Source organism: Anticarsia gemmatalis, chromosome 26 (assembly GCF_050436995.1).
Source record: "Anticarsia gemmatalis isolate Benzon Research Colony breed Stoneville strain chromosome 26, ilAntGemm2 primary, whole genome shotgun sequence".
NCBI lineage: Eukaryota > Metazoa > Arthropoda > Insecta > Lepidoptera > Erebidae > Anticarsia > Anticarsia gemmatalis.
Genome location: NC_134770.1, coordinates 3055349 through 3069383, shown reverse-complemented (window position 1 = coordinate 3069383; position 14035 = coordinate 3055349). Strand labels below are relative to the sequence as shown.

The 14035-nt window shown below is 32.9% G+C and overlaps 1 protein-coding gene across 3 annotated transcripts in view; it reads left to right on the top strand.

Annotated features, from left to right (window-relative positions):
* Nucleotides 1-14035, top strand: part of LOC142984269 (synaptogenesis protein syg-2-like) — a 434810-nt gene that overhangs the window by 248628 nt on the left and 172147 nt on the right. For 2 of the 3 annotated variants that reach the window (XM_076131746.1, XM_076131747.1), the window contains one exon: nucleotides 11966-12150. In XM_076131746.1, the coding sequence (XP_075987861.1) occupies nucleotides 12051-12150 (100 nt within the window). In that variant the 5' untranslated portion in view covers nucleotides 11966-12050. Of the gene's footprint in view, nucleotides 1-11326; nucleotides 11473-11965; nucleotides 12151-14035 lie in introns of those variants that run through there. The other variant, XM_076131748.1, reaches the window with a different exon arrangement.

Sequence of the window (14035 nt, the reverse complement as noted above, 5' to 3'; positions counted from 1 at the left end):
TTTTAGTATCAGAAACTCGAATTAAAACTATGTTTAATTAATGAAAAACATAAAAGTTATGGCTTAGCCCTTTGATTATTAATTCAAAGTGTTTTGTAATTAGAAAAACAAATAGCGAGCGGTGCCGGGGACTAATCGTTGTGTTGCGTGTGGTACAAGATGTAAACAAAAGGGGGTTTTGTTGTTAAAGCTAAAGAAAATAAACATATGAGATTTTGAAGGTATGTATGAGTGTCTACTAAAATACAATGCATCTGACTTAGACTGTATGTATGCGACACGTATCTTAGACTACTTATACTTGACTTTGGTAATAGGACTTTTTGGGCAATAAAATAGTCTTAATCTATTAAGTGACCTCCACAGTATATTTAAAACAAAATCGTATGGAAAGCGGTAGATACAATATTTTGGAGATTGGTTGAAAAAGACTCACAGGCAAAGGAAAAAATATATTTATTACAGTCCATACTTTTTTACGCATGATCAAAGGTTAATGAACTGTTACAAAACAAAACACGTTAAATAAATAATTGTGCAATTTTTAAAATCGCTTCCGCTTCTACCTTGGTCCTCAAATGCCATCCAAGTGATAGAATGCGGCGATAAAATCAAAACTATGTTCATTAACGCTACACTTATAAATCACTTTAACATCAAATTCTTTGTACATTCAGAACCAATAGTTATTTGTTAATGATTTCGTAAACCCATAGATCTCAATGATAGCTTCCGTTGCGGTTCGATGCTCGCGTGAGAATATTTTTATTCGCGATTTCGGAACCTTTGATCTAAATTTTTGCATAATTTTTGGGTTTGGTATCTTGATTAGGCAACTTATGTAGTTAGAAAATATTTTGAAATATTCATTTAGAAATCAAGATATTTTTCAATGTACCAATCGTGATTTAAGAGAAAAGTATGTCTGATTTAGTATTTACATTTCGCCAATAAATCGAACCTACAACCATCTGGTGTAAAATAAAAACACAACATACTATAACTAAGAAAAAATGTCTTTTGGTTCTAGTTTTAAAACTAATTAGAAAAAGATTGTTATTACGTATATTATGTACTAAAATACTTGACTGTATTAAAAACTTTTTTATTCATAATAATATGTGCTAAAATCTACTCTCACTCTCTAAGAAACTAGTCGGCCATTTTGAAACACGTACTATAATAATACGCGGTATAAACTAGCAACAAACGACCTGATAATGGCTAAAAAGATGATATTCTTACATTTTATGGTATAGAACTACTTTTTTGGTGTTATGTATCATCTTAGTAGGCTTTAAAGGCCTACTTTACTTAGGATATGAATATTATGTAGTTTGGTATGGAACATAAAACATGGATATTTAGTTGGCAATAAGGTAAATAATAATATTATCTTCACACACCGATCAAAATGTATTGAACCAAAAGAAAAATAATATTGAGAGTACCTCAAAACGTAAAAATATTAAAATATTACGATAACGTTTCGTGTTTTATCCAAAATTTAAAAATACAATTATCCAGAAAGTGTTGAAACTCATAGTTCTATAGCCATCAAAAATTGATTTTATTTTGTTCTGTTTTTTCATATCATAACAAACCAATACTACTTACCTATTCACAGCTAACCGTATTTCAAATTCCATACAGAAGCCTCATATTAGCACAATAACGCAGTGATACATTCAGGTAAACCAAACCACCATGACTCTACACATGCCACTACTCTTTATACAATAACAAAGCAACACAATCACTTATAAAAATCTGTCACATATCACTAGCTACCGTGGTGTTTGTATGTTTGTAACTTCACGTAAAAACTACTCAACGGTATTAAACGACACTAGTTTTTGTCCTGCGACTGTAATTTAAAGTTACACTATGTCCACTATCACACAATTTTATTTCGTTTTTTTTTAAACCCGTCCCTATAATTGCAAACCAATACTAGACCTATTCACAATTAACCGAATTCCAAATTCCATAAGGCAGCCTCACATTAGCACAATAGCGCAAAGATACATAATACATTCAGGTAAACCAAACTACCATGATTCGGTAACTTCTCTTTATACAATATCAAACCAATACAAACCTTTATTAAAATCTGTCACAATCAAAAGCCATGCTCTCTATGCAACAACAAACCATTAAAATCCCTTATTTAAATCTGTTACAATCAATAGCTACCATATTTAACTTGACAGGTAGAAACAACTGACATCACTAAATGTGAACGAAACCTTTTAACCTTCAATCACCTACTTTCGATGCAATCTTCGCTATTCAAGGCCAATATCCCTTTTTATCTACTAAGAATGAAATTGTGAATGTTTGTATGTTTGTCACTCAATGTAAAACGGGTTGAAACGACACTAATTTCTTTGTCCGCGTAAATAAATTTTGTGGGGTAATCAGTATATAGGTACTAATACAGGTTACAAAAATTGCGTACAAAATTTCAAATCCGTTTTACAGTTTTGACGTGAAAGTAACTCTTTATATCTATGTCTTATATTAGTAGTATTATTTTTGTTTCTGTATGCCTTTGATACGTTCAAAAAAATTTAGGTATGCTTCGAAATAAAACATAAGCTTCTTTCTTCCTTCTTAAAAATGTCAACGCAGAAGGCACCGCGGGGGAAAGCAACACACATCTAAAAGTCGTACAAAGAATCTGTTCATTACAAGCGAGTTGATCAGGCCCTTACACGGAATCCGTCAATGTTCGGATGACAAAGGAACCTATTCTCATCCACATTTGCTTTCACTTCACAATGGGAAGAGGCGATTTTTTTGAAATCGCACGACTCCCATTGTTGGGGTCAAATGCGTGGAAACGAAAGTTTTTGATGAAGTGTTTAGCTGTAGATAGTTTTGTGTATTATGTGACTTACTTTTTAGTTTATTATGACCGTTATCTTTATTGCTAGGTATGCCTATGTATTTGATAATATTGACGATGAAAAAATATCCTTCGCATATTACTAAACTAGTTTCATAATATCATCTCTTGCCTAAACCTACCGTCGGCCTACGGGTACTTTCTTTCTACTTTAAGTCTAAAACGGATTGAGACAGTGTAAAAAAATACCAATATGAATCATGGAGGATTTAGCCCAGCTGTGGGATAATCCATTACCAGACAAAAGTCTTATTATTCAGGTGTGTACATATCAGTCAAGTTTAAAGGTCTATTGAGATGTGGTCTATGAACATCCATAAAGAGCATTTGTTTTCTAAATATATTGTTAATGTGTAGTTAGCTCGTACATTTTACTACTACTTTAAACAGCAGTAATAAAAGCCTACTTTATCAAAGGGCTTACAACAAAATGTTCAATAGTTATTTTCCCAAAATTATTGAATTATAACCAAACTTTACAAAGCAATATAATTCTATTAGAGTATCTATCAATCTTGCTTTTAATTCAGTTAGTTACTTAGTTTCAGGTTTCTGTTCTAATCGATAACTTGAATTATCTATGTCATTGACTTTATCAAATTAACGAATTGTGAAAGAATCGAATGATTTCAATATATTTTCGGCGATCAAAGAAATAAGTCATTCTTTTATCTTGTTATTGTTCAGTGAACATGGTCATTTGTTTAATGTTTATTCATTAATATTTTATTGTTTAGCAATACTTAGTATACAGTTAGATAAAGGACCATTTTTTTAATTACGAATGAATTTGTTTCAACAAATTAATCTATACTAATATTATAAAGCTGAAGAGTTTGTTTGTTTGTTTGATTGTTTGTTTGTTTGTTTGAACGCGCTAATCTCGGAAACTACTGGTCCGATTTGAAAAATTCTTTCAGTGTTAGATAGCCCATTTATTGAGGAAGGCTATAGGCTATATATCATCACGCTACGGCCAATAGAAGCAGAGTAACAGTGAAAAATGTTACAAAAACGGGGAAAATTATGATTATCTTAAATGACGCAAGCGAAGTTGCGCGGGTCATCTAGTAACATATCAAACGGAATCCGATTCTCAATACAATATCTAACAAAAGCGATAAATATTAATCCCCCGATGAAATAATCTAGTGATGGAAATGCTCTAAACTATGCCATTTAATATATTGTAGCTTGTTTTAGCAGCTTTTGAATAGATATAATAATTTACACAGTTTTAGTACAGTGTGAATTGCAAATAGTGCTTGATGTTGCCAATGTATAGAACTCAACAAGTAATCTATACCTACTAATATTATGAAGCTGAGTTTGTTTATTTGTTTGTATGTTTGTTTGAACGCGCTAATCTCAGGGACTACTCATCCGATTTGAAAAATTCTTTCAGTGTTAGATAACCCATCTATCGAGGAAGGTTATAGGCTATATATCATCACACTACGACCAATAGGAGCAGAGTACCAGTAAAAAATGTTACAAAAACGGGGAAAATTTTGACCCATTCTCTCTTATGTGACGCAAGTGAAGTCACGCGGGTCAGCTAGTAATGTATATTAGAGGTACAAACTTTAGTCAAAATTCGGCCTGATATTAATTGTCTTCATATATAAACCCGTAAATAGCTCGTATAAGTAGTGTTTTATTACAACGATAATCGCCAAATAACTACCACATACATACACAAGTTAAAATATGTGTAATCATCATTATAGAAAGTTTCAAATACTTCACACTGTGACGAAAAACTTCTACTTTTCATTATTATGAGTTTAATTCAGGCCAGTAACAGCACGATGTTCTAAGGTCGTGACTATCGAGTATCGAGAGTTTGACAGAATGTATTGTGAAAATAATTCCCATGGCGTCCGCTAGAGGCGCCTATCAGATTATTTGATAGCAAGCTATAGTATGATTCTGTGTAGTCGGGATTACGAGTATAGAGAGTTTGACATTTAAAATGTACTGGCAAAATAGTTCCCACTGCGCCTACTAGAGGCGCTGATCAGTTTTCATACAAATCTTCTCGATAACACGCCGGTTATCGATAGTGGTAGAAAATCTCGCTACGAGGCATGTACTTATTTTTTATCAACGTTTGCCCTTTTCTACAGATTAGAATTTCTCGTTTTAATCAGAATTTGTAAAACCCAATATTCCTTATATCCTGTGTTAGTCGTTTTCCGAATCAGTACATTTAAGTACAATTTCTATTTATAATATAATTCGTATTACAGCCACGAGTGCTCGTTGCCAAAGGGTGAAAGTTTACCCTCTTAATGTTGATAACTTTGATAATATTAACATTTGTGTTCTTATAGTCTATCCGACGTTGAGGATTTTTGGTTAGGGTGGGGACAGATATGTGACAACGAAGAGAACAAAGATGTGTAACATTCGCCGACGAAAAGCATTATTATATGTGTCGTGATGATGATGATAAATCAAAACTTATTGTAATCAACATTTATCTCACTTCTTAATGTTAAAATTTATGTTAAAAATTTTAAGCGTCATTTATGCAAATTTATTTATTTATTTATTTATTTGGCTCACAAAACAAGTTACAGTCGATTACAGTGTTGATCTAAGACTAATGTTTAAGAGCTAAATTACTTAAGATTTTTCTAGGTTTTGATTAATAGCTTCATGAATGACCTTTCACATATATTGTTGTTTGTAAATAACTATGCCATCAAAAACATTCTGTAAAAACCTCAAGTCTCGCCGTAAAAAGTTGTGAGATCTATATAATACCAAGTCGATTAGTCTATTTAGTCTCTACTTAAAGGACCTTCTGTCTTAAGTTATTACGTATGTTATTATCATGCCAATTTAAAAAAAAATACCTTTAAAACAAATAGACCGACCTGGCCATCGCATGATTTGATTATTATAGTATGTATCACACTACACAGCACGACGAGAAGTTAATGCTCCTGAAATGTTAATGGCGAATTTGTGTTTTCTGCGTTGCGATGACCAAGTCGATCTATATGTTTTAAAGGTATTTTTTTTAAATTGGCATGATAATAACATACGTAATAACTTAAGACAGAAGGTCCTTTAAGTAGAGACTAAATAGACTAATCGACTTGGTATTATATAGATCTCACAACTTTTTACGGCGAGACTTGAGGTTTTTACAGAATGTTTTTGATGGCATCTCACTTCTTTTTGTAGAGCGAACTTAAGTGCAATTTGTATGGCAAGACGATTTTTTTCATAATTCAACATATTTTTCTACGGGAATGTGGTTCAGTTTCATGGGATAAACACCCTTACCCACCCTATACCCCCTTCCGTTATGCCTCATATAGTAGGTACCTATTTACACCTATTTATTTTATTTTCTAGAGTAATAATAATTCATTAACTGCAAATGTAACCTTGTAATCTTATACATTTATATGGGATTACAAAGTTATTGTTGCAGTTGGTGTATTTAGAAAACTGGACCGAAATTAGAAAATATTAAATTTTTCCCATGATTAAGACACTAAACCCTATTTGTATTCTAAATTTTAAGCTTCTAAGTCTGCTAGAAGTACCTTAGACTTTTGATGATCGGTGAGTCAGTGAGTCAGTGAGTCAGTGAATCAGTGAATCAGTGAGTGACAAAATTCACAAACTTTAACAAGTTGTCATTCTTAAACTACTGGTTCAAATCGACTGAAATTTTAAATCTACCGTGTTTATACAATGACTGATTAGTTGCTGAAAATCCAGGCTTCTTGTTTTATCCACAACGAAATTATAGGGGTGTCAAAAATAGCCCGAATTGCTTCGAGAAAAGGATGGTACGGCCGTGCAGCTTTTTTTTTGCTCGACTTGCGGGGGCACTTCCGTGCCCCCAGATATGGTTTTACTTAAGTCTCGTTCATAGACAGTTGAGGCTTAATTATAAGCGGGTTTAAAATATTTATCAAAATTGACGCAAACAAAAACATAAAATTGTAAGTAACCAGATTGTTTTTGTAAAATAGCTCTTTGAAAATAATATAGCCTCGCTAAAAACTTAGACATTTTGTTGTAGTTGTATGAGACACGTTGTCAAAGATGTCTTGTTTACCCGCTAATCCTTGCGTTCATATCTGACACTACCTTTAGGACAAAATGGCAAAATCTTTGGGATTTTACGTTTATTATAATTGGGTGGAAATATAGGCTACGTGGTATCATTAAGGGTCCTATCAATTGAGTCAAATAAGACCTTGTTCCTATAATCTTTTGACTTTTCCGGGTTTGGACCCTAAGCAATGATATTTGGGTTCGAATTATTTAGTGACACCATCTGTACTTATAACCTATGGATTAGTTTTGATAGAAGTAGAAGATATTTGGTATAATAATTTGTATTCAAAATATTTGGGACGAAATCAATTTTTTTAAGAAATCATAGATGGAAAGAAGTAAATTACGGTTCAGTGTAATTTATTTGTTAATTTGGTTTGATTTTATACTTAACAAGTTTTTGTACCACTTAGTAAGCCGGTGGCTTAGACTAAATACAGGGATGTCAAGCCTGAGCCACCGGCTTAAAACGAAAGGTGCTTCTTCCAAAGGAAAAATATGCATTTTTATTTTATTCAATTATATTATTATATCGTAGATGGGGTCGCCAAAAATAGACAGTAAGAAACAATACCCCAACAATTGGCTTCACCATTAATTGTTTCAATTAGTTTCCTTTAACAAGAAATCGTCTAAAATAAACAAAAACCATTCTAAATTAGTATGACATCCGATAGGGCTGTCACTTCAAAGTTCAAATTGCGATGTTTCGCAACAGCCGAGGCAATTAAGCCGTAATCGATACAAGTATCGTTACGATGTTAGAGAGTACTCGAGTTGCTGATTTGTTATTCGATACTATTATTACTTCCGTTTGTGATTTGACTTGCGGTTTATTGATCGAAGTTAGTCTTATTAAGTTTCGTTTGATCTGTTTTGCAAGAAACGAAATATATTAGATGAGATTCTTCAAGCAAAGCATTTTAGGCAAAACTAAAAGACTAGAGCTAGTACACATTTCTGTACTTTCAGTTACGTAAGAAATAGAAGAAGGGGAGGCCTTGAGTACTACACGCTGGATAAGGGGACGAAATTTTAACGGATTGATTATAATAACTATTTCACTTTTGCAATAGCCGCTGAATGGATTTTAATATTACTATTTATCCGAGGAAAACGTGAAGTCCCCGGCAGAAGCTAGTATTTTTAATAAAAAAAATACTTAATATTGCCTTATTGCTAGGCAAGAGTCTCCGAGAATAAGGGAGAGGTTAGGCCTTGAGTCGGATGACTTTGTATCCTAAAAGCCGTATTGCTACTTACGTATAAATACGTTACTCCCAAATAACTCAAGAACAAACCTAATTAATTGCATACACGATAATTCAGCTATGTATGTCACAACAAAGCAAACAGGCATTGTTTAATGAAACCGACCACCCAATTAAAATTAACACTCACTCGCACCTGACAAACACACCATTGGAGAACTGTCAAAGGGCTTGTTAATTTTTAAACAGCCAATAAGTGATCGTGTAGACTGGCAACTTATTGTTGCCTTCATATTTTCTTCTAATATCATAGTATGGAAATTAAAATTATGTATTCTTTGCTTTGTGTTTCGTCGGAGTCAACTTGAGACTGGCCTTTGCGATATGTTCCTCTATATAATCTTCTCTAATAAGGTTTGATTTTGGGATTTAAAACGGGTTTTGGTAAGCTAATCATTTAATAATTAACAAAAAATACAAAAATTGGGAATATGTTAGAATGAGGGAGAGTTAGAGAGTTAAAAGCGAAAGAAAATGTCTCAAGTTATATTTCTATATTTTTTCATTTCTTCTCAGTGCACAAAAAAAATTCATCCCAAGGGTTGACTTAGCCGATTCGATTATAAGCTGGTTTGGTAAAATATTGTGTTAGTAACTGGTCAAAACTCTAGATAAATTTCATTACAAGCAACTTTCAGTACAACAAATCTGCAATAGAAAAGTCGCCCGTATGTTTCAGTTTTTCAGCGTCGAATGTATAGTCATTAACGACAACACAAGCATGTCACAGTGACAGCTTAATTTGCTGCTCTTATTAAAGCTTCAATCAAAGGTTTTTATGGACCGATGGGTAGATTGCACGTTTGCCAGAAGGTAATTGTGGGAAAGCCTACCGAAATAGCTGTTGCGAATCATTTACAACGACTTCAAGTCAAATGAGGGCTATTTTTGTTTAAGTCTGGATTTACAGGATAATTATGCAATTTAATTTTACTTTTTTTTATTTGAAAGTACAAATATATAATGAAGTGAAGGAGCAATTTATGTTACCAAATATTAAATTTTATTAATCAGCTGCAAGAAAAACTTAAACAAATCTATCATTTCGTTATTTTGTTAGAATGATGATGATAAACCTAAGCCTAAATATGGAAACAGCTGTGCCTCGCAGTTTAAGTAGATTAGAGCTTTAAACTAAGGAAAATCACATAAGAGTTATTAGAAAAAAAATAAACCAACAACATGAAGGCAAGCATTATTTAAATATGAAACTAATACACTTAAAACCACTTACGAATGGAACTAGGAAAGCTTCTTGGTCATATAAGCTTTTTATTCTTGACCAAAACAAGTGACAATTCTAATTCATTTAATGCATTTGCGACACATCAACCGACATATTTTTCTCTGCGTAAAATCTTGTCTTTCCAAAGAACTTGTACTAAACCGAGTCCACGAAATAGTCCATTAGTGGAATGAGACGATTAATTCATCCGTGGAAAGTTTGGACCTTTGCCCACACTAAGTGTTGCCCACTTACACTGCAAACGGAATGGGGGCCAACATTAATTGTGATGAATGAGTAATAAACTATGATTTGATAGACATTGCAGTTTAAATATTGATATTTGTCTTAATTTATCCTGTTTATTTTGTATTATAATCAGAAAAAAGACAGTGCTTACTTTTCATATCAAAAACATCGATTTTGATTTTTCAGATATTTTTTATAATTGTGCTCATACTTCAGTCAATTAAATCTTAATGAAGTAAACATTTAACCTTATTCCTAAATCAGACTAATATTAATTGGTGAAATCAGTTTGTCGGTAACCGACAGACTATAATCTATTTATATATTATGTTACTTATAGAACACCTATCCATCTATCTAATCAGCCCGTTTCCACCCACTGTTGAGTATAAGCCTCCCCCTCAGCACGTTATTTTATACAGTCCTTGCTTGTCTCATCCTTTTCGGCCCTACACATTTAGAACACCTACCACAAAGTTTTATAATTAACCCAATAGTTGACTGATAGAGAATGACTTGGTGTATTAAGTCCGCCTATGTACGACTACTGTACATAAAGCTAAAATAAATTAATAAAAGCCACTTTATTATGTTCAATGAAGGCGAGTATCATTACAGTTTTTATCAAAGCAATATTACACATTTTCCAAGCACAAATAACAATGTAAAATCCCCTCATTTAAAACCTTCAGCTTAACTAAAAATATTTGCAAATATAAAACATTTGTGCCTCTAATTTGTCATCAACTATGCGAATAGTCCACAAGCATTTCAAAAACGAAACGGATTACTACACGAGGGGAATTTATGCATGTTTTTGATAAAAACTCTCGCATGAAACGCTAGCATTTTCATGCATATTCGTATGAAATGTTTAACAAAATGTTAGAGTAAAAGAACCGAGCAAACAACTAAATATTTCAAGGTTTTTGTGAAAGAATTTCTTATATTTGAAATTGTTTTCAGTGTGGTTAGTAGCTGTGATTTTAAAGTTGAATTATGCATGATTTTTGTTGAATGTTTCTGATTAAATGTTTTGAAAGGGTGCTAGTTGAGATATATTTATATGAATAATGTTTAGATTGCGATGTAAAGTAAATTGTAATATACGTGTAATCGCTACTCACGTTTTTGGTAGAGTAAATTTTTTTGCCGGGGTTTATGCTTTGAAAATATTTTCGCCATGATTAAAACAATTTTTCCTTCTTATTCACTGTTATTTTAGATTTTGTGGGTTAACCTCCATATGAAACAAAAATAAAATAGTATTCTTCTTAGCTAAACGTTTCCAAGATAATTTTAGTAGATTTTACCATAGCCAGCTAATCCCACTGCTGGTAGTTGTAGGTAGTAACTAGTCACACCTTACGGTGATATTTATAATACTAGGATATTCTGCAAAAAAATACAAAAAAATCACCTCACCTCAATCACATCACCATTCGTATCACAAATCATACAAAACCAAAGTACCAACCTCAAAATAATTCCAAATCAATCAAAAAACGTTACCAACTAACATCCCAAACACATCGGGGGCGGGTAAACTCCGTCTACTCGTCATTCGCGCGTCATCTCCGCTCCGCAACGCCCGTGCGTTGCGTCTGCGCACGATGCAGCGATGTATCGTGATAGTCGCGTGAGCTAACCGAAGCTGTGTGTTGTGTTTTGTTTATACTGTGTTGTGAAAATTTTGTACCTATATAGCTGGAGGTCTAAATGCCTAGGTCAGTTATTTTGTGTTTAAATTATTGTGTTAATGTTAGATGTTGTTTTATCACAAATGATACAAGACCAAAGTATCAACCTCAAAATAATAATAACTACTACAAAATGAAATAATAAACAAAATACCGCTACATGTACCTCAGAAACCGGGGGTAGCGGTAGGTCAGATTTTTTTGTGTGTTTTTTTAATTGTGTTAATGTTGGATGTTGTTACGGTTATTTTAAATTGTTAGTGTTTGTTGTCTACAATTTTTATAATTTAAGATAATTAAACCCCAAGTTATTAAATTAAGTTTGTTTTACTTCATTTCTTTATTTATCAAAGCAATTCGAAATTTAGTTTTAAAAACAAATTAAGGCAAATATTAAACTTAATAGTAAACGCATTTTCAGCTTACACGTGTATTAGAGCGAAGAAAATATTGTGAAGTAAATATTATTGTTCTACTGAAAACCAAACACTTTCTCACCATTTTTTTTTCATTGTTACAGAAATCAAGGATGATCAAAAAGTGTCAAGTGCTAGTGATGTGTAATAAAGTGTGTGTTACCGATAAATACCGGTAGTGTTGTGACAATGCCGTTCTCGAGGTCCCACGTCATATCCGGTGTGCTGTTCAGCATATTGCTGCAGTACTGCGTTGAGAGCCAGCAGGAGAACCTTATTGAAGAGTCATGTGAGTACTAGATTGTTTTATTTCAACTGTTATAGGATAGTTCTAATATTGTACCTCTAGTTTTCGAATGTTTGTTTACTCGGTTTCATCAAGAGTTATTCATCTTATTAGATGATAGATACAAAATCTAATGAAGGGTAGTATCTCGTACACAATACCTACGTTATTGCGTTGGCGATAACATTTAGGCATACAAATAAATATTATGGCGATATTAAAAAACTATGGTTTGGTGGAAAATCTGTTTCTCATATTAAAATGACGTCAATCGTTAAAAAAAAACTTGATCGTTTTTTTTTTGTAAGAAACGGTTATTTGTAGCTTTGATCACGAAAACGTAGAATAGCTTTTTACACGGCGTCGTACCAACAAATCAATTGTCTTAATATAGAATTCATCAATACAGCTTAAACTATGAACGTGCAATGAAAAAATCCAGTCCAACAAAAATTTGTTCCAAATGCTCCCAGACCAATGGCCACCCCGCATTACCATTTCCCTTTCCGTCCGTAAATCCGACATAGAATAAATAAACCGTCCACCATTAATCTTATAGGATTAATCAAGTAATACAATAGTTAAGTCCGAACTCCGTAGTCCGTAGTCCGCCAAACTCCGCGATTTACTATTGCCACTTAGAGAGTATTAGTTGATTAGAATTTTCCTATTAATTCTGTAACTCGTAAATGTTATTTAAGAATGCAATAAGATTACTTTCTTATTATAATTGGATTGTATTGAGTGGATTTCAGTTTTGTTTTCGTTTATAAGTAGGTACCTATAGTAGAGGCTCCTTCCGTTAATTTGCTAGAACATAACTTACAGTCGGCGCTAGAATACATTCCCTGGTTCCGGACATTACCATCTACGTAAAATGTAGTATAATTGGCGTCCCTTCTTTATTTATAATTTATAGTTCAATAGAATGTAGAAATATTTTGGAACTGAGCGTCTCCGTGTCTCAGAGGGCACGTTAAATGACGGTTCCAGTTAGGATAACAGTCGTTAAGCCATGTCAATCGCCTTGATACTTGTGACTACTTGTACTAATGAACTTTGACAATAGGTTCTAAACATACGAAAAAAAAAATTGAAGACTCCAGTGACCTTATACATACTACTCGTAACCGGCGGTCTTGTATGACAAGATCTATAGATGTGAATGAAGCAAATATAGTTTGTAAGGATCGTTACAAGTAGCGTTCTCTGGTCTCTGCCTACTCGAATGGTAAGAAAGCGTGATTTTATGTAAGTACAATGTACATAATAATATGTGTGTATGACCTTAAAGATATTAAATTATCGAAGACTACTACTAATTTCATTTACAGACCAAAACCATTCTTCATACATTTAAACAGCTGATCCATGTAATAAAAATCGTAGGTTCAAATAAATTCTAAAATCCAGCTCGGAATATTTTAGTAAAAATGCTGTACCACAGAATCATAGTATTTATATTGGCATCGGACCAAACCCGTGGTTCAGTGTACGCCTTAAATCGTGTCCAATCCGTACGCTTCAATGAAACCAGTAGTTTACCTATTAAATAGAAGTGAAACCTTTATTTTTTGTTAGAGGATTTTGGCTTTAGCAGTCTATAGAAGGTTTTTATTGTGCTTTTTTAAAGCTATTTGTTAATGCAGTAGTAATAAGCTGCGGTTTTATAAGTTTTTTGTTAATGGTTTTTGTTTGATAATGCGTTAAAACGAAGGTACTAATTGTGATTGTTGTTTTAAGTTCAAGGAAAAAGAAAAGGTATTATTGCATTGACAGTCAAAACCAGCGTTTCTGAGCTTTACTGTGGATTACAAGATCTCATGAGAAATCAAGTACAATTGAAAGGACCCCCTAAATAACCAAAATCTAACTTTTGCAACTTAAT